The 19,985-nt window shown below is 48.9% G+C and overlaps 1 protein-coding gene across 3 annotated transcripts in view; it reads right to left on the bottom strand.

The window, feature by feature from the left end:
- KDM2A (lysine demethylase 2A) overlaps nt 1-19,985 on the bottom strand; it is a 770,935-nt gene that overhangs the window by 166,575 nt on the left and 584,375 nt on the right. For all 3 annotated transcript variants that reach the window (XM_085651618.1, XM_085651619.1, XM_085651620.1), the window contains one exon: nt 3,712-3,984. In XM_085651618.1, coding sequence (XP_085507744.1) covers nt 3,712-3,984 — 273 coding nt within the window. The remainder of the gene's footprint in view (nt 1-3,711; nt 3,985-19,985) is intronic.

Below are 19,985 nucleotides of genomic sequence, written 5' to 3'. Positions count from 1 at the left end.
CGATGTCGATGTAGTATGGGGATATGAAAATATGCGTCTTGGAGGTCGATTGTTGCCATGAAATCTCCCTTTGAGAGTAATCGCAAGATCTCTACAAGCGTTAACATACGAAAGGATTGTTTCTTTAAATATTTGTTGAGAGCCCTTAAATCTAGTATTGGCCTCCATTCCCCGTTATTCTTGGTGATAAGGAAGAATCGGGAATAAAATCCTCTCCCTCTTTGAGATCTTGGTACTACCTCTATGGCTCCTTTGCGTATTAAAAGTTGAACTTGATGAAAAAGTTCTTTGATATGAGGGGGGAAATTCAATGAACTCTAACGTGTGACCTTTTTCTACAATGTCCAGAACCCAACGGTCCTTTGTTATGGAGGACCATTGAGAACAGCACAGTGAGATTCGACCTCCAATTTTCTGGGACTGATGTAAGTCATTGTCTTTTAGGAGTGGAACCTCTGTACGAGGATTTCCCTCTGAAAGTCTTAGAAGACTGCTGCCGAGAGGATTGCTGTGGATTGTAGGTATAACGATTGGAACCCTGGTTGTATGGTCGATATTGATTGCTTCCTCTCCGAAAATTAGAGGAGGTGCCGCGTCGGCGTGCACCCCGTAAGGGCTGTTTCCTAAATTGCAGCGTACCTAGAGAGCAAGCAGTTTCTGTATCTTTTTTGATCGATTGGAGAGCTTCATCCACATGATCTCCGAATAAAGATTCTCCGTTGTATGCCATATCCAATATTTTCGCCTGCACCTCCTGGCGAAAAGATGTCGAGCGCAACCAACCTTGCCTGCGCAATACCGCTGCTCCAGCGAGTTGACGGAAACCTGTACAAGCGAAGTCAACTGCACAGTCAATTATTTCTTCAGATGTTCTCTGTCCCTCTTGAAGTAGCTTCACAGCTTCAGTCTTAGATGCCTCAGGTAGCATTTCAACTAAAGCCGATATATCCGCTCTTACAGTGGTGGAAGCCATCGATGAAAATTTTCGCCCTATGGCATCCAAGCGACGTCCATCACGATCAGGTGGTGCAGTGATGTAGAATACAGGGTTTCTAGCCCGACGTTGCGCTGCTTGTGTGATTACCGAATCTGGTTTTGACTGACCAGTGAGACACGCTGGAGCTCCTACTGGCGGCTTATACTTCTTCTCCAACCTAGGTAACTGTGCCGGAAGGCTATTTGGTGTTTATTATCTTTTTACCTTCATCCCAAATAAACTCAATAATAGGGATTGTATGCGTCTGCTTGAAAGGTTGATTTTTAAAATTATACAGAAAACAATCCTCTTCTTTATGTTCTGTAGTTAATTTGAACCGTTGGGCCGCTCTATCCATCAACTGGTGAAAACTTGCAATGTCAACTGGTGGTGAGTCTCCTGGTACCGTTGGAGAGGGAGATGGTGTTTGGGCATGGTAGTCATCCCACTCCGCCATATCATCATCATCATTACCATCATCCAGGATCTCACCATCTTCCTTGTCTTGAGGAACTTCATCTTCATTGTCATGTTGAGTCAATGTCCGAGCTGATGATTGTATCAGCGGAACTGAAGGCGTTATAACTGGCACTGGCGCCGACACAGGTGTTGGAACCACTGGAACCGCAGGAACTATAGACTCTTGTGGTGATAGAGGAAAACGCCGATTATAATCATCCAACATGAGTTGAAGATTTGTAATAAGCGACAAGGGTAACGTCGCAGTCTGTTCTTCCATAGGAATTTCTTCCTGATAAAACTTGACGGGATAGGAAGTACAGGACCCACTGTCGACATCTTCGCAGACGGAATAGTCGACGGAACCAACGTTGACGGGACCATCGTCGACGGGACTGTCGTCGACGACGTCTTCTTTTTCTTCGGCGACGGAGCACTCGTCGACGGAGCACTCGTCGACGGAGCAATCGACGACGTAAGCGTCGACGAGGCAGATTTTGCAGTTTGACGACGATGATAGCGTCGACGAGATCTTTTCCTTCTTCGTCGACGATGCAATAGGCAACACTGATGACACAGTTTTTTATTGTATTGATACTCATCGTCGACGACAACGTCGACGGGACCGCCGTCGACGACTTCGATGCTGACGCCGTCGTCGGAGTCACCATCGACGAGCAGGAAACGGCGGATTTCGCCGTCGGAGGTCTCGTCGACGATGAAGCCAATTTCTTGCCAGAAATCAGGGAAGTCGATGCCTCAACAGCCTGAGAACTAGGTCTCGTGGGTGATATCGCAGTAGTCATGGATGAAGACATGGCAGATGTCATAGAAAGACACTTCTTCTTAATGAAAGGAGAAGGTAGATCTTGAACACTACTGCGTTTTGAGGTTGTGAGGGAACGGCCAGAAGTAAGGCTTTCTACTTCAGAAACCACGTCATCCTTATCTTTCAGTCTCTGGAGCCACAACAAGAGACGACCTTCCCTGTCTTTAAGAGTCTTTGTAGAAAAAGTTCTACAGAATTTACATTTACCCACTTCGTGGTCAGGGTAAAGACAGTAAATACACTTACTGTGTGGATCTTCTGAATATAAGCGCAGCTTTCCACAAGAGGAACAAGCTCTAAACAGACTTCTTACTTGAAGACATGCTGAAGAGAAAACTGAGCAGAGCTCAGGGAGACTCCCTTTCACAAGACGTGCGGTAGAAAATCTGAGGTGAGGAGCTCTGAGGAGAAGGTTCTAGAGAGGAGCTGGTGCCTGATTGGCCGTAGTTTGGACCAACATAATGACAGAGATAGACTGCGAATGTCTTTTTTCTCTCTCCATGTATCTCTATGGAGATTTCATATAGGGACATTCTTGATGTTTATCACCTATTTAGATCTCTGTTTTATATGATTACGTATATATTATTACTGTATATATTGCTATATTATTTACCGTGGGACTCCCACTCCGACGACGGGGAATATTCAAGCATGTGAATCTATGAAAGACACCCCAATACTGGAGAAGTGTTGTACTAAAATTCACGTTTCATTTTAAAATCACCTGGATCAGTTTATTGCCTCATTTTGGGAGTGCTGAGTTTAAGTGTGTCCTATTGTTTCCAGTCTAAAGCCGAACACTCCCCTCCCCCCCAGCCACCCGCACCCCTAACCACTTCTAAAATGTCCTCATGCCCTCACAATCCTCAACACTCGTATCATATTATAATTGAAGATCTTTTTCCACCTGGTGTCCTGGTACTGCCACCTCCTTGAACATGTTCAAAACACCCCAAATATCACAAACTCCAATAAGTGTACGTTTGCAAAACCCAGAGACTGGCATCAAATATATGAAGCAGCGCTAAGTGTTCATAGTGTGCTCTAAGAGGGGCTGCATTTGGTACCCTTTCTGCCGTTCCTCACCTTTCTACAGCTCATTACTAATATCCGACTAGCATTTCTGCAACGAGGTCTATACCAAATGAATACTAATGCTGATTTGCTTACCTTCTCTAGGGTCATTTGTCCTTACAATTAGACCCACTTAAATAACATTTCTAGTTATCCTCTTCACAGGCCCCAACCAACAGCAAGCACTGCTGTTGCACTTGGCATGGATATACATTTTAACACCTTCCTTACTTAATGACTACTAGAAGCTGCTACTAAACAGTACTAATGTAGATCTGTCATTTACATCTCTTCTCGACTAAGACTCTGCTAAGACGCACTGATGTTGGTTGCCCTCTCTGCAGGTCTTTCCCTCACAAGGTATACTCACTGCCAAGCACTGCCGCTCCACACAAGACTGCTTCATGCGTCCTGGGCCTCCGAACTTTTTCATGTCCCTGCAGAAGTGGCACACACCACACTCTCCTTGCAAGCAGGCATCACATTTCCGGCAGCGTACTCTGCGTCGGCGAACTCCCGACGCGTGGGACGACACTGGCTTCATGTTGTATGGTGGGTTAATTCTAGCTGCCGGTCGCATAGTATGTGGCTTCGTGATGGGAATAATAGGCGCGCCGACCTTTGGCTTCAGTTGGATCTTGTACTAGAAAACGGGAAAAAATACAGGGTGTGGGTATTAACAAAATCCAAGGTGAACATATACATTTCAAATTATATGAGGCTTTCCAACATTTAGAATATTGGCAAATTGCAAACTGTTTGAAAAATATACGTTTGAGCTGCATGGTTCATTCATAAATGAAGGACGCTGGGCACTACCAAATGCAACAGAATCAGACCTCCGTTAACTGGCTGAGCGCAGCGGAACAGAGCAGAAGTGATATCAAAAAGAAATTTTATTTGCGAAGGTTAATCTGATCAGAGGTGGTCTCTTCCACAGACGGATAGAAAGCAAGTATGACACTGATTTTAAGCGGTGTACCTAGTTGAGTAATTCAAAGTGGGGGCAGAGGCTTTATGCGAACATGGCTTCTTCGAATATTTAATTTTCCACACAAATCAGCATAACAAATGCCACAATTCCAGAATTGAAGATCGGTTTTCAGCATCTCACTCAAATATTCACTCAAAACAGGTCACTTACCAGTGACAGAGGTGTCATACAGCAGAGCTGCCGATTTACCTTGTGCATCTATTTGTTGCCATTACATAGTAACACCGCAATTTAATTTAAGATGGGGAAAAATAGTGCTGAAATGAATACACTATCCTCAGATGGGTTTTGTTAAAGGCCATCATGGATACTTAAGTCAGTAAGAGGTATTACTGAATTAATTATGATATTGCTATAGAAGCGATCAGTTCAGATGGCAAAACGCATTTGATAGCCATCTCCCACTTTTACTTCCAGTTCAGAAGCACTGTGTGTGGGATGCAATACACTGCAATTAAAATAAGTGGTAGGTGAGCAAAATAGAAGTGTCTGGGTGCTACAAACAAAATAAGCTAAACAAAATGACACGTCCACCAGCCTCGCACTGAAGCACCCATTTTCAGGTAGATGTGCAGACTGATCAGGAACACCACAAGAACCAAACTCTTCCAATACCCGGGATAAAGTTAAAACTCAGTAAAAGTGTGTATTAATGAGGGTCTGTTCTCATCACTCCAGCATTTTTCGTCTACATGTTTCAGCCACACAGTGCCAGCAAACTAGTCTTGTGGCTTTCCTCAGGACCAGACCTACATCCCAAAGTTCCCAAATCTTTAGGTCACATTCTATTAATCAGAGACGTTTGGCCAATTGGTACGAATGCAAATACAAAGCCCTGCCCTACAGCTTATCGAGGTGCCGTCTCCGGCTACTGGCGCTATTTGGGAGCTGGAGACTGTACCTAGATGGACCAGAGGGTGGGGACCCTTTGATGAATGTGAGACTACAAAACACACCCCACTCCAGTATCCTAAAAGGAAAGTGACGTGTATAGATCATATGTCGAGCAATCCTCTAGGATCGGTTTGTATGAGTATGCATGGCATGGGTAACCTTGTGGTATAAGCAATTATAACCTTTCGATCAAAACCCACCATATCAGTGCACCATTGAAGGTGGGTGGGGAGTAGAGGAGGAGTAATGGTGAGTGCTGGACGTTTTAGAAGTAGTGGGATGTGTGGGAAGCCTGGGTTTCCTAGGGACGGTTGAGCACCCGTACATGATTCATTGTCGGGAAAGGGTACATCAGGAGTGGAGACGGCAGAGGGGGCATACTGACATGGGGTGGGAGGGGGAGGGACCACCTGGGAAGGAGGATTAAGCTCCTGGACATTTGGCGACACTGATAAATGTAACGCTCTCCTTTCGACGGTGGGGGTGGAGGGGTTTGTATTGCATTGTTGTCTTGAAAACAATAAAAAAAAGGTTTCAAAAAAAAAAAAAAATCAGTGCACCATTGAAGGTCAAGGTAAGAAGTATGCCCCGATACAGCATGCATCAGGATGACACTGATGAAGCATGCCACTGGAAACACTAGTGGGTGAGTTCTTTTATAAAAAAAAAAAGATACTCCGAGGTAAAACAAGCGGGTTTTCTTTACAAAAGTTTGTCGACTTTTCTTTGATTGCTCAACCAAACAGGGGCTTGTAAAGCGTGGCTACTCACCCGTGGGGGTTTCAAGGCGCTGGGGAAGGGATGGGGCTTCTGGGTGGAGGATCATTTGAAGAGCGAGGTCTTGAGGTCCTTCTTGAATTGGGTCAGTGACGCGGATTGCCCATGGAGCAGGGAGTACCATGTCATGGCAGCAAGGTAGGAGAAAGATCTTCAGCCAGTTCTGGTCTTGTGGATCCTTGGGACAGAGGGGAGTTGGGAGCCTCAGAGTTGTAGGCTGAGTACGTGGAATGCGAGGTGGTGGTTCAGGTACCATGGTCCTTCATTGTGCAGGGCTTTTTAGGCATGAGTGAGGAGCTTGAAATTGACTTGTTGACGGAGCCAGTGGAGTTGGAGGTGTTGCGTGATATGGCTGCGGCGGGGGATGTCGAGGACCAGTCTGGCGGCGTTTTTGATGTACTGTAGTTACCTGGGCAGTTTCTGGGTGATGGCGGCATACAGTGCGTTGCCGAAGTCTAGTCTGCTGGTGATGAGTGCGTGGGTGACCCTTCTGGATTCTGTGGGGATACAACTGAAAGTCTTTCGGAGCAGTCGGAGCGTGTGGAAGCAGGCCGAGGAAACTTGATTGGGCAGTCCATCATGAGCGAAGAGTCCAGTATGATGCCACGATTGCGTGCGTGGTCTGTCAGGGTGGGGGGCACCCAGAGGAGCTGGCCACCAGGAGTCGTCCCAGGCTGAGAACTCAGGTCTTGTCTGAGTTGAGCTTGAGGCAGCAGTCTTATCTATGTTGAGACAGCCTTCATTCCACTGTGGAAACTGGTTCTGGCGGTTGAGGGTTCATTGGTGAGGGAGAAGATCAGCTAGGTGTCGTTGGCGTATGAGATTATGTTGAGTCTGTGGCTACTGACGCTGGCTGCAAGTGGTAAAATGTAAATGTTGGAGAGTAGGGCTCAGGGAGGAGCCCTGGGGGACGGCACAGCTGATCTTTGTGGTCTCAGAGAGGATTGGTGGTAGTCCGACTCGCTAGGTCCAGGCCAGAGCCCAGTCGCGGATGCCGGTGTCATGGAGTCTGGAGACTAGGGTGCGGCGGGAGACTGTGTTGAAGGCAGCCAAGAGGTCTAGTAAGATGAGGCATGCTTTCTCGCCATGGTCCAGTAGGTAGAGGATGTCGTCGGTGGTTTCGAGTGCACTGTGCTGTAGTTGCTTTGGAAGCCGGATTGAGATGTGTTTCCACACGTGGTTTGCTTTCATACATGCAGAGTTGCGCGTCTGTGGACTTCTCTAGGACATTCGCTGGGAAAGGGCAGAAGGAGATCGGTCTGAAGTTCTTGAGGTCCGTTGGGTCTGATGATGGCTTCTTCAGCAGGGGGTTTATCTTTGCGTGTATCCAGCAGTCGGGGAAGGTGGCAGTTTCGATGGAGCAGTTGGTGGTGCGGCGGGGGTGGGGGGTGAGGGGGGGGGGGTGGGGGGGGGGAGGGAGAAGAGAAGCAGCTGCTCTGTAAAAGATGTGGTACGGGCATGGGTCAGTCAGGGCCCCTGAATGGATGCTCTTCGTTGTCTTGAGCGTGTCCTCTTTGGTGAGCGAGGTCCAGAGCACGGTAGGTGGAGGGGCGGTTTGGTTGACTGCAATGGTGGCAGGTGTGGAGGCGGTGTCGAAGTGTTAGTAGATCTTTAGGATCTTGTGGTGGAAAAAGTTCTGAATTTGTTGCAGAGGCCTTGGGAGGCAGGGAATGTCTGGTCTCGCTGTTGGGCCTGGTGATGGTGAAGAGTTCTTTGCTGTTGTGTGAGTTGGCATTTATCCAGACGGCAGACGGCAGACTGAAGGTTGCATGAGTTTCCAGGGTTTCATTGCTCCTCCATTTCTTCGAGACGTCTGCAGGTGCATCTGGACTCGTGGAGGGCAGGGGGGAACCAGCTGGACGCCTTGAATCGTCTTTTACCCAGTCTTCTCTTGAGGGGTGCCAGGGGGTTGGCGCAGTTGGAGATCCATTGGTGGAGGTTGGTTGCGTGCAGCAGTGTTGTCATCTGTGTGTGTTAGTCGAGTGGTTGTGCTGAAGGAGTTGACTAGTTCTTCGGTGGCCTTAATCTACCAGCTGTGGCTTTTGGGGGTGATTAGTACTGGTGTACGGTGGACATGTCGAAGGTGAGGTGTACGCAGTGATGGTCGGTCAAAGGACAGTTCGGTGGTGTAGCTGCAGTCGATGTTCTTGCTGGCAGAGAAGCCCTGGTCGAGCGTGTGTCCGGCTGTGTGGGTCGGTGCAGTGACTAGCAGCTTCAGTCCGATTTTGACGAGGTTCTCCAGGAGGAAGGTGCTGTTCTGATTACTGGGGTTGTCCAGGTTAAGTGGAGGTCCCAGAGTACGATGTAGTCGGTGTGAGAGCCTGGGGTGCGATGAGGTGTACAATGGAGTCAGTTTAAAGGGGGTTGGGGATCTGTAGACAAGGGTGTCAAGGAGGGTGGTGTTGGTCCGGATCTGGAAGTGGAGGTGTTTCATGTTTGTTGTAGGGTCATTGGAGTGCATGGTTAGTCGGAGCACGATTTTGTGGACTATGGAGATGCCTCCCCTCGGGTGGTCCAGGCAGTCCCTGCGGGTGATCTTGTAGCTGTCGGGGATGGTGAGGTCTGGCCCGGAGCAGGGGTTGGTCCAGGTTTCCGTGAAGGGTGGTGATGTCCAGAGCAGTGGCGTCGAGGAGGTCCCAGATTTCTGTAGTGTGTTTGTGGAGGGACCGCAGTCATAGCCCTAATTCAGTAAGTGACTCATCTTCAAGATGGTGGGCAATGAAAAATGTGCTTCACTTTGCCTCCAGCACCTAAGGGGTGGAGTGGGCGGAGGGGCACAAACCCCTTTTCTCACTAAGTTCTCTCGCCGGGGAGGGGCGCATTACAAATACAGCAAGGCCATTGAAGATTCATGCTCGAAAACTGTGCTTATCGTGGTGGAGGAGCTATGACACCTGCCCAGGATAGTCTTTGTTTCTGGCCTCAGAGCAGGGGCTCTCGACTCAGGGGTCCAGAAACATGTCTGGTGGAAGCAGCCTGCCTAAAGCCTGTCACAGACCGCACCAGGGTTGATAGATTTTCAGGGGGCACCTCTGAGTACACGCTTTAATAAATCCAACACTGGTATCAGTGTGTGTTTATTAAAAGGTGTTTGTTACCAAATACTCCTGAGTTCAGTGAAACCATCATGGTGCTGGTGAACTCAATTGTTGAGTTTCCAGCCCATGTACTCTCCATGGCTTCCCTGGCACTTATCATGCAGCTATGACCACACCTGAGATATAGTGCACCCTGCCTTAGGGCTTGTAAAGGCTGCTAGAGGGGGGACACACATACCTTGGGCAGTGCTGCTGGACATGGTGCACAGGCAATGTGTCATGTTGACTTTGATCTTTCTCTGCACCAATGCATGCAGGCTGCAGTGGCAGTGTGCATGACCTTGGTGAGGGGTCCCTAGGAGACCCTCTTCAGTCCCAATGCCCTAGGTACCAGGGTAAACATTTACTAAGGAATAACACTGGCTCTGAAGTTGCGCCAATTGTGGAATGGGTTTAGGGAAAGAACACTGGCACTGGGAACCCGATTCGCAAGGACCAATACTCTAAAATCAAAGTTGCATCAAAAGCCAAGCAAGACGTGTGGGGAAGTAGGAGGGGGGGGGGGGGCAGTGAAATAGAAACCCACTTTCCTACATGTAGTCAGAGGGCAACTTAGTGGTTCCCTCTGAAAATCAGTAGGCAATCTGCCACTACCAGACAAGTTTCTGAAACTCTGGGTCAAGAGCACCCACTCTGAGGCAAGAATCAAAACTCATCCTGGGCGAAGGTGACAAACCTGCTTCTCTATATCGGGCCCAGTGCTTAAGAGTGAAGCTTCAAAGGCCTGCCGCTTTGTAATGCAACCCAAGCCTTTGGTGCAAGCAGCAGATGACCTACCGCGGTTCTAACCCCCACTTTTGCTGGGAGAACCAAAGGGCAAAACCAAGCCAGAGTAGGTGCCAAGGTTGTCCCTTTACTGAAAAAGCCATCACTGGATGCAACTCTACCGGAGAATTTCCGGCCAATTTCCTTACTTGGCCATGGTCATGGAATCCCAGGTCAACATCACCCTGACCAAGTATTTGGAAGTAAATGACATTCTGGTCAGGTCACAAAACTGGTTCCGGCCTAAGCACAGTACGGAATCCGGCTTTTTGGCAGTTACAGAGCAGCTGAGGGCATCGCTTGATGAAGGCAACACCGAGGAACTGGTTTTACTCGATCTGAGTGCGGCCTTCAACACGGTCTCCCATGAGATTCTGCTCCAACGACTCAGGGAGATCGCAGTCAGCTGCATGGCCAGGGCCTGGTTCTCTCCTTTCCTTCCGATCGTTCCGTTCAGATCCACGCCCCTCCCTCTAAGAAAGTGGCACTGTATATACTGTTCCCAATTAGGTACAGGGTGTACAGAGTCCACAGTCCCCAAGGGTTTGACAGAGGCTAAAGTTAGATATAACCTTACTCTCTAAAGTGGTAGCTTGGTCGAGCAGTAAGGCAGTATCAGAGGACAGTGTAAAGCATTTGTTGCACCCACTCAGTCAGCAAATGGTCTCACACACTCAAGAACTGAACTCTAGGCCAATGGTTCTGAATAAAAATATATAGTTTTATTTTAGAACCAACAATAGGTATCAAAATATACTTTCTCAGAATGAGATGCTTTAGATAAATACTTTCAATATGCAATAGACTTTTGGATGCAATAGATACTGTTGTTGCAATAGGCAACACAATTTCAAACACAATATAACATTGAGCTCAATGGGAATTTCTAGTTAAATGCAGTTAATTACTTTTTTGATTCAAGTTGCAGGTAAAGTAGGTTCTCGTTACTTTTGTAATCCAGTACTGGGCTCATAGACTCAGTACTGGGATCTCTATCTAAAACAGGTAAGTAATTACGTTTTCACAGTTCGCACGATTTTTACCGCGATTTTTAAAGAATTTAAAGTTTGCAAATTCCACAGAAAAACAGTCAATGGTTTCCTATGGAAGAAAATTGGGTTAGCAGCAAGTACGGTTGTGAATATTTTTCAGGGTCAGTGCTGGGCACCAAGATCCAGCACTGGGATCTCTCCTAAAAGCAGGTGAGTATTTTCGTTACTCGGCTGATTTTTGGTGAATATTTTAAGTTTTAGAAACGCCACAATTGGAAGAAATGTCAGAAGAAACCAGTCAATGTTACCCTATGGAGAAAATTGAGTTATCGGCTTTTGAGTAAGTACTCGACTGGCAGAGTTTAGGTTCTGGGCACAGATTCAGGGGTTTCCCAGGGTCAGGTAGGTACAGTTGTTACGCCCTCAGCGGCGCAGGGGCAGCCGGGTGCGGAGTGAGTTAGGCCCAATGTTATCCTATGGAAGGCAGGGGGGCCTTGGTTGGTGGCTGCTGATTAGCAGGCCACGCGGCTGTGGGAGCTGGGCTCCTGGTCACTTGCTCAGGGCAAATGGGTAAGTAGATGGGTGCAGAGGTTACACTGCCAGGGCCACTCGGGTGGCTGGGTGCAGGGTGCTTTTGAGCCTCCGGGCACTCAATTGATTTCAATGGGAAAGCTCCTGGTTAGAAAAAGGCTGCAAGCTCGGGACGAAGATTCTTCAGGTGCCACCACCACTTAGAGAGGTAAGTTGGATAGTTGGAGGATAGGTAGGTACCCAGGAGGGCCGCAGGGCGCCGGGGTGCCTTTTGGTGTCGGGAAATCTTACCCTCTGTTGATTGTGGTTGGGGGGGGGGGGGGTACCTGGTTCTGAGGCTGCAGGCGTCGTCAGGAGCATCGAGGGAAGTCCTTGCGTGCCGGACTTGGGATCAGTCGCCAGGGGGGTCGGCCTCGTGGTCTTTGTTAACTCCGGCACAGGCCAGCCTTGGCGGGTGCAGTGTGTGCAAGGTTTGTGGTTCCGGGCTGATGCCAGGGATTAGTAGCTGATTTTGAGCAGAGCCTCTGCTCATGGGTGTCCCAGGTGCTTAGAGCTAAAGGGTAGCCAGGTCCTCCGGGGTTTGTGAGGTTGCTGGCCACAAAAGGTGCCGGGATGTAGCAGGAGCAGGTTTGAGGGTCGACAGGCCGGTAGGGCTGGGGCCAAAGCAGTTGGTGTCTTCCTCTTCTTAGCAGCTGCACGGCAAGTCTTCGTTCTTCTTTGTATTTTGGAATCTGGGGGAGGAAGGTTCAGGGTGCCCCTAAATACTAGATTTATGGTTGTTACAGGTAGGTAAAGGGCAGGGACCAATGGGTCTCTGTCCTGGGGTGGGTACACCCCCTATTCTCAAGTCAAGTCAACAACACTTCTATAGCGCAGACATATCACTCCGAAGAGTCTCAAGGCGCTTGCAGCGGCTGAAAGCAAAGAGACAGAGGTAGAGTTGGACTACTGATCAAACAGCCAGGTTTTGAGTTTGCTACGAAAACACTTAAGGATGGGGATGGAACGCAAATCGTGGGGCAATTTGTTCCAGAAAAACTGAGCTAGGTGTGAAAAGCATCTACCACCCTGCCTGGTTGTATAGACTCTAAATGGGGTGAGCAAGGACTTAGCACTTGACCGCAGTGCCCTCTGAGGCTTGTACCAGCAGTTTTCTGGCCCAGTACTGAGCTTTATTTCCATAAAGATATTTGTGGGTAAGGCAAAGACCCTTAAAAAGGATGCGCTTTTTTACTGGCAGCCAATGTAAGGCTCTGAGACATGGAGCAGAGGAGGTACGTTGGGGGAAATTTAAAATCATCTTGGCCGCAATATTTTGTAACACCTGGAGCTTGTTTAAAAAGGATTCATTTATGGATAGCAGAAGTGCATTTCCATAATCCATTCGGTTGGTGATCAGGCCCTGAAGTAGCGGTTTTCTTGACTCCAGGGGAATCCATTTAAAAACTCTCCGCAGTGTACGCATAATTCCAAAACAGGAACTGACCACATGGTTAACCTGGGCCCGCATGGACAATTGATTGTCCATGTACCATGTAAAAACCCAGGTTACGAACTACCTCCTTAGGGGCGGGACAAGCACCAAGGTCGTGGGGCCACCATTCTGAAGACCGGTGTTCTGAGGCTTTCCCAAAAAGCATAATCTCGGACTTCGCACCGTTCAGTTGCAGATGGTGATCCTTCATCCACCTGTTGACATGAGACATGCAGTTTTGGAAACACATCATGGTTTCCTTAGGGTCCGGGCCCAGCGTGACTGATTTGAGTGTCATCAGCATACGATATGACCTCAAATCCGTATGCTCTAATCACTGGAGCCAAAGGAGCCACATAAAGATTGAAAAGAGTGGGGCTCAAAATGGAACCCTGCGGAACACCCATGGTGACAGGTCTAGTGGAAGAAGTACTTGAACAGTAGTGCTACGGTCCGAAAGGTAGCTTCTGAACCAGTTCAGAGCCAAACCGCTGACACCAATCTCCCCGAGCCAATGAATTAGAATGCTATGGGAGATGGTGTCAAAAGTGGCTGACAGATCAAGTAGTACCAGGACTACTGGTTGTTGTCTGTCCAGAGCCCGCCTGATGTTGTCGGTGACCTCGACCAAGGCCGTCTCCGTGCTATGAGCTACTCTAAACCCTGATTGTGAGGGGTCTAATAGCTCATGATTCTCCAAATAACTGACAAGTTGCTGATTGGCGAGCGATTCTAATACCTTCCCGAGATACGGGAGTAAGGAAATCGGGCGGTAGTTGGAGTGGAGGCTGGAATCAGCCGTGGGTTTCTTTAAAATAGGCTTCACGCAGGCAGTTTTCCAGTTAGAAGGGAAGACGGCTTCTGATAGGGATTTATTACACAGATCAGTAATAGCGCCAACCAGGGCAGGGGCAACCGTTGCCAGTAATTTAGAGGAGATCAGATCATTAGGGGAACCAGATTTTACCCTCTAGAGTTTTGAGGACTGTTTCTGGGTCCACCGCAATGAATTCCTCAAAATGGTGGGAGGGAGTCGTAAAAGCAGGGGGATCATTAACTAAGTTAAGACTATTAATATTGGACATAAAAGAATGATGGATGGTCAAGATGTTTTCTTCAAAAAATTTAGAGAGAGAATCCACCCATTGTAATGAGAGAGGAGCAGCCTGAGGATTCCTAGGAGTGGTGAATTCGCTCAAGACCTTGTAGAGTTCCTTAGTGGAGTTACCTGCCATGTTTATTCTGTTAGCAAGGAACAGTTTTTTTGCGGTTTTGATTTCCTGCATATATCTGTGATGGAGTTCTTTATAATGGGAACGATCGTCTGGACTTTTATTCTTGCGTCATTTACGCTCTGCAATGCGACACAGTCTTAGTGGCCCTAAGCTGGTCCGTGAACCATGGGGAGTTTCTTATCTTGGTCTTCACCAATGCCAATGGGGCTATAATATTAAGCGTGTTTAAAACTGCTTCCTCCAATGAGTCCAGCATCTGGGTTACATTTTGGTCAGGCCTTATTGAGTCATGGGAGAAGTGTTCTAGAAAAGTGGGCAGGGTCACTTTGTGCCAAGGTCGTCGCCACGAGGAGTCAGTTTCCAGAGACTTATTTTCACTGGACATATAGGGAATTAGAAATTTTAGGAGGCAGTGATCCGTCCATAGTAATGGAGCGGGGGGTGACACAACTATGTCAGACTGATTAGGGAAAAGAAGATCCAAAGTGTGAGTGGATTCATGCACCACTTGGGTGAGGCCTAAAACACCCATGGAGGAGATCAATTTTTCAGTATCATGGTTGCCATCCACATCAATATGGTAGTTAAAATCCCCGATCATGAGAAAGTTATCGGCAGCCAAGACGTGAGGTGCTAAGAGCTCCAAAAGCTTTTCAGTGAAATTACCTTTGGGCCCCGGCGGGCGATATACCAGAGCCCCCCTCCAAGTTCCGTGTCAGCCTGCTTTGAGTCTAAATATACAAATTTCAAGGCAGCTTTCAGTAAGGACCTCCAAAACGGTTAGGTCCAAGTCATCCCGGATAGCTCTTAATAGGCCTCCACCCTTTGTCTGAGTTCTATCTGCTCTGATTATTCTATACTGAGGGGGAAACGCTACATGTATATCAGGCAGAGTATGGTCATGAAGCCATGTTTCCGTGACTAGGCAGATGTCAGGGGCCTCTTGATCTAGTAGAGCCCATAGTTCGGTGGAATGCTTAGGAATGGAACGGGCATTCAGGTAAACAGCTTTGAGTTGTTGATATTTTTGTCCATCTACCGTGCCTAGTGGAGCAGGCTTAACAGGCCTGATTATGTGGGGAATGCCCGAGGCTATCACGGGGCTGTCTATAGGACAGTCAGAGCAGGCCAAAATGGATAAGTTAATTTCAAGTAAGCTCTCCCTTGAATATTGCAAAATGGTCATTATTATGAGAAAGCACACACTACTGTGGAAGGATTCCCACCAAACATGCGCAAGATCACCAGAAAAATGACCAGGGTCCCTGCGGCTGGCGGCAGTCAGGCGCGGACGAGCGCAGACGGGCTTGTCTTTGGCGCGCCGCTGCGCGCTTCCGCGCCCCTGCCCTGATTAAATAGCGGAACCCAGGGCAGCTCAGCCACTAGAGCGCCAACCTGCGACTTCCACTACCGGAAGTGTATCCTGCCAGTCGACCCTCCGCACAATCAGCACAAGCCACGGCGGAACGGGGTCTGGGCAGGGCTAACAATGAGGGAGAAGTATAGCAGCACACGAAGGTCAGTGCAAAATGCTATCAGTGCAAGTAAGAACAATAAAAGCTTTTCAGTTTCACCAAACACACAATTGAAGTTTAAAAAAAGGCTGTAATACTTAAAAGTGAATCTGGGGAGGTAGATCACGTCGTCCCGCAGTGGTTTCACCTCTAGTTAGGAGCAAGTAGCACCAGACATGAGAAGCAGGGGTGCCGGAACTTCACAAGCGCCACTGCCACTCTCATTGGGGGAGGGGGGGGGGGCAGTAGCCTAGTCCTGATAGGGTAGGGCCTCCCATCTTCAAGATGGCGAGCACCCGGAGATGTGCTTCACCTCGCCTCCCCTACCTGAGGGGTGGGGTTGACAGGCTGGCACATCCCCGGTCCTTATTTGGGGTTTCCAGCCAGGCTTCCCGCCAGAGTGGGGGCTGCAAGTGGCCTGGGGAAGCTCACAGAGGCGGCATGCCTTTGAAGCTTCCCCCTGTCCATCCTGAGGGAAGAGACCAAGCACCTCGCCCAGGATGTGCATTGTTGCAGGCCCAGGAGAGCAGGGGCTCTCCTACCCAGGGGTCCAGCAACATGTCTGCTGTGTGGCAGCCTAGGCAGCCTCCCAGACCAGACATGGATTGTAGGCTAGGTTTTAGGGGGCATCCCTAAGATGCCCTCTGGGGTGCTTGGTACATTAAATCCCACACTGGCATCAGTGCGGGTTTAATGTGCTGAGAAGTTTGATACCAAACCTCGCAGTCTTCAGTGTTGCCATTATGGTGCTGTGGAGTTCGTGTTTGACGAGCTCTCAGCACCATGTACTCTTAAATGGCAGCACTGCACACAGTGCCCAGGAATGGACCTGGGTACTGTAGGGGCACAGGGCTCATGCACCCACACCTCTGGCATAGGGCACCCAGCTAGAGGGGTGGCTGATTATGCCAGGGCAGTGTAGGTGGTGGGCATGGCACACAGGGATGTGTGCCATGTCGACTCTTTGTTTTGTCTTGTAGCCAGACACTCAGCCTGCAAGTGCAGTGTGTGTGTGAGGGTACAGGGCCTCTAGGGGTGGCACAATAAGTGCTGCAGCCCTTAGAGGCCTTCCCTGGTCACAAGGCCCTGGGTACCTAGGGTACCATATACCAGGGGCTGACATGTGGCCAGTGTTTGCCAATTTGGGTTTGAGGTTTTTAGGGAAGGAACATAGGCCCTGGGCACTTGATTGGTAGGAGTCCAGGGCACTCAGTCAAAGTACATTCAGCAATTCAGCAAAAAGTGGGGGCATACCATGCAAGAAAGATGGCACTTTCTCCCAGGGGTCTCCCAGGGTCAGGTAGGTACAGTTGTTACACCCTCAGCGGCACAGGGGTAGCCGGGTGCAGAGTGAGTTAGGCCCAATGCTATCCTATGGGAGGCATAGGGCCTTTCGTTGGTGGATGTTGGCTAGCAGGCCACGCAGCTGCGGGAGCTGGACTCCTGGTCACTTGCTCAGTGAAAATGGGGAAGTAGATTAGAGTAGAGGTTGCACTGCCAGGGGGCACTCGGGCGGCTGGGTGCAGGGTGCTTTTGAGCCGTCGGGCGCTCAATGGATTTCAATGGAGAAGCTCGAAAACTAACAAAGGCTGCAAGCTCGGGGACGAAGATTCTTCAGGTGTGACCACCACTTTGAGAGGTGAGGTAAGTTAAGTAGTTGGAGGATAGGTAGGCACCCAGGAGTATGGCACAGGGGGCCGCAGGGCACCGGGGTGCCTTTTGGTGTCGGGAAATCTTACCCTCTGCTGGTCGCGGTTGGAGGGGTCCCTGGTTCTGAGGCTGCAGGCATCAGGAGCATCGAGGTAGGTCCTTGTGTGCTGAATTCAGGGTCCCAGTCGCCGGGGGGGAAGTCCTCGTGGTCTTTGTTCACTCTAGCACCAGCACCGGCCAGGCTTGGCGGGTGCAGAGTGTGCAGGGTTTGCGGTTCCTGGCTGATGCCAGGGGTCAGTTACTTGCTTTGAGCAGTACCACTGCTCATGGGAGTCCCAGGTAGTTAGAGTCACAAGGCAGTCAGGTCCTCTGGGGTTTTTGAGGTGGATGACCACTGGAGATGCCGGGGTTTAGAAGGAGCAGGTTCGAGGGTCGACAGGCTGGTAGGGCTGGGGCAAAATCAGTTGGTGTCTTTCTCTTGTTAGCAGCTGCACGGCAGGTCTTCTTGTTCTTTCTTATTTCGGAATCTGGATCTGAGGAAGGAAGGTTCAGGGTGCCCCTAAATACTAAATTTAGGGGCGTTACAGGTAGGTAAAGGGCAGGGACCAATGGGTCCCTTGCCTGGGGTGGGTACACCCCCTATCCTGCCACTCTCCAAATAAAAGGCATTGTCATTTACAATGCCAATAGCTTAAACGCTCGTAAATACGAGACCTTTTACATAGAAAATGCTTGTTTACGTTCCTGCTGGCAACTATGCCTGATGAACAGAGGTGATCATGACTGGTAGTCTTGAATATGGTGTCCACTATTTTAATTTTCCAACACTAATGTAAGTAGCTCGGGGTGATTTTCATTGAATATAAGTAGCTCATTACAGTGAAGGTTGGAGACCCATGGTCTAGCAACAGCTGTGCTATTAAGCTAAACAGTTCACTATGGGGAAATGAGTTTTCAAAGAAGGAAAAGGCTTTACTTGAAGTAATGGATTACATCAGTAAATCAAAAGCAAGCAGTCAACATGGAGGGCCCAGTGTCATTTGAAAACAAAGAGCAAACAATTCTAAAAGAAAGAGGCAGCTAAATGAGTTTGAGAAGCTCTGCTTAACCAGGACGATGACGGAATTTTCCAATCACCAAAGCATTATTTCACCTTTCTTGACATCTTTGATATCGAACTGTAGGAGGCTTGCTTAATATATGGTGCACACTTATTTAATCCAGACAACCCTTATGGTGATTTTAAAAGTCTCAGATAACCATAGAAAACTAAGTGGTAGCTGTGGAGAGCAACCTGCAGGCTTGGTCCCGAAAGTGTGTTAAGCAGCATGTTTTATCAGAACTAATATAGTGTAGGCTAAATGAAAAAGAACTACACAGTGTAGTTATAAAAAGTTATATTTATTATACACACTCACTAACACATTGGTATGTCTCCTACCTGGAGATATCAACAATATTTCAAAAGGTAAAGGGTAAGTAAGCACAAATACAGTGGTACACAGGGGAGACCAAAACATATACAAAAGTTGAATGCGAACTGCGAGCGAAGTCGGGACTTGGTCCAGAAAGCTCAAGAGAACTGGGGGAAACTCAGAAGAAATGAGGAAACAAGGAACCACCAGAGGCAAGTACAAAGGAACCCCACGGAGGATGTGTGCAGAGTGGAAACCACTGCGCCTTCAATGCAAGTCAATGGGAAAGTCGCAGTTAAAGATGACCCTTCCCAGTGGACCCTGAAGAAACCCAGTGGAAGACAGAAAGTAGGAGAAGTACACCACCTGTAAATACCTCAGGAACCAGGATACCAACAACAGGAAGCCGGGGGCATAGGTGTAAAGTGGCGTCAGAAACTGCCATAGACCACAAAGGAGGACTTCAGAAAAGATGCCGCTGAGAAAAGTGAAAGTGTCCAGTGGAATCCAAGAATAAGTTCTTGGAGAGAAGTACCTGCAGCAGAGTGGACAGTGTCTAGGCCACTCAGAAGTGGCCAGGAGGCATGGAAGACCAACAACCACCATTTACGAAAGATGCAGGAGTGAGGACGGTGACCTTGTCGCTGCAGCTGTGAGGACCAGCCGACGCTGTGGAAGACCAGGAGCTGTTCACGAGCTGCCCCACGTCAGAAGTCAAGAACTAGAGGGTCAGTGTCCGGCAGGAGCACCAACAAGCCTTGGCCATAGCAACAGATGTGGTAAACGAAACAAGCTAAGCATTGGGACCAGCAAGGTCCAAGAGACTCACCAAGTGCAGGACAGTCGGAGCAGGCCCTGAGCATGCAGGAGAGCCCACTGAAGCCAAAGACCACCCTCTCAAGAGGCCCCGCAGACACAGGAGTCACAGAGGACCTCGAGCAGCTCACCAAGGTGCAGATGAGCGACTACTTCACTCCAAGGGAGATCCCTTCGGGTGTCTGATGCCTACAGGCCTGGAGAACAACCTGGATGAAGCACAGGCACAGACGAAGAAGACTTGCAGAACAGCAAGACCAGGAGCAGCAGGAGTCTTCCTTGGTGCAGTCTTTGTTCCACGTGAAGTTCAGTGAAGTCCAAGGTGCCCAGATGGTTTCGAGTTTGAATCTTGCCCCACAACGAATATGAAGAGCCACCCACAGGTAAGCCCTTAAAAACCCCAGGGAAAGGGTCAGAACGATTCAAGGGTCCCTCTCAGAGGGGCTGGACAGAGGGGAGGATACTGACATATCCTTTCTCCAGTTTCAC

The sequence above is a fragment of the Triturus cristatus genome, chromosome 4_1, assembly GCF_964204655.1.
Source record: "Triturus cristatus chromosome 4_1, aTriCri1.1, whole genome shotgun sequence".
Taxonomy (NCBI): Eukaryota; Metazoa; Chordata; class Amphibia; order Caudata; family Salamandridae; genus Triturus; species Triturus cristatus.
This window is presented reverse-complemented; position numbering and strand designations above follow the sequence as displayed.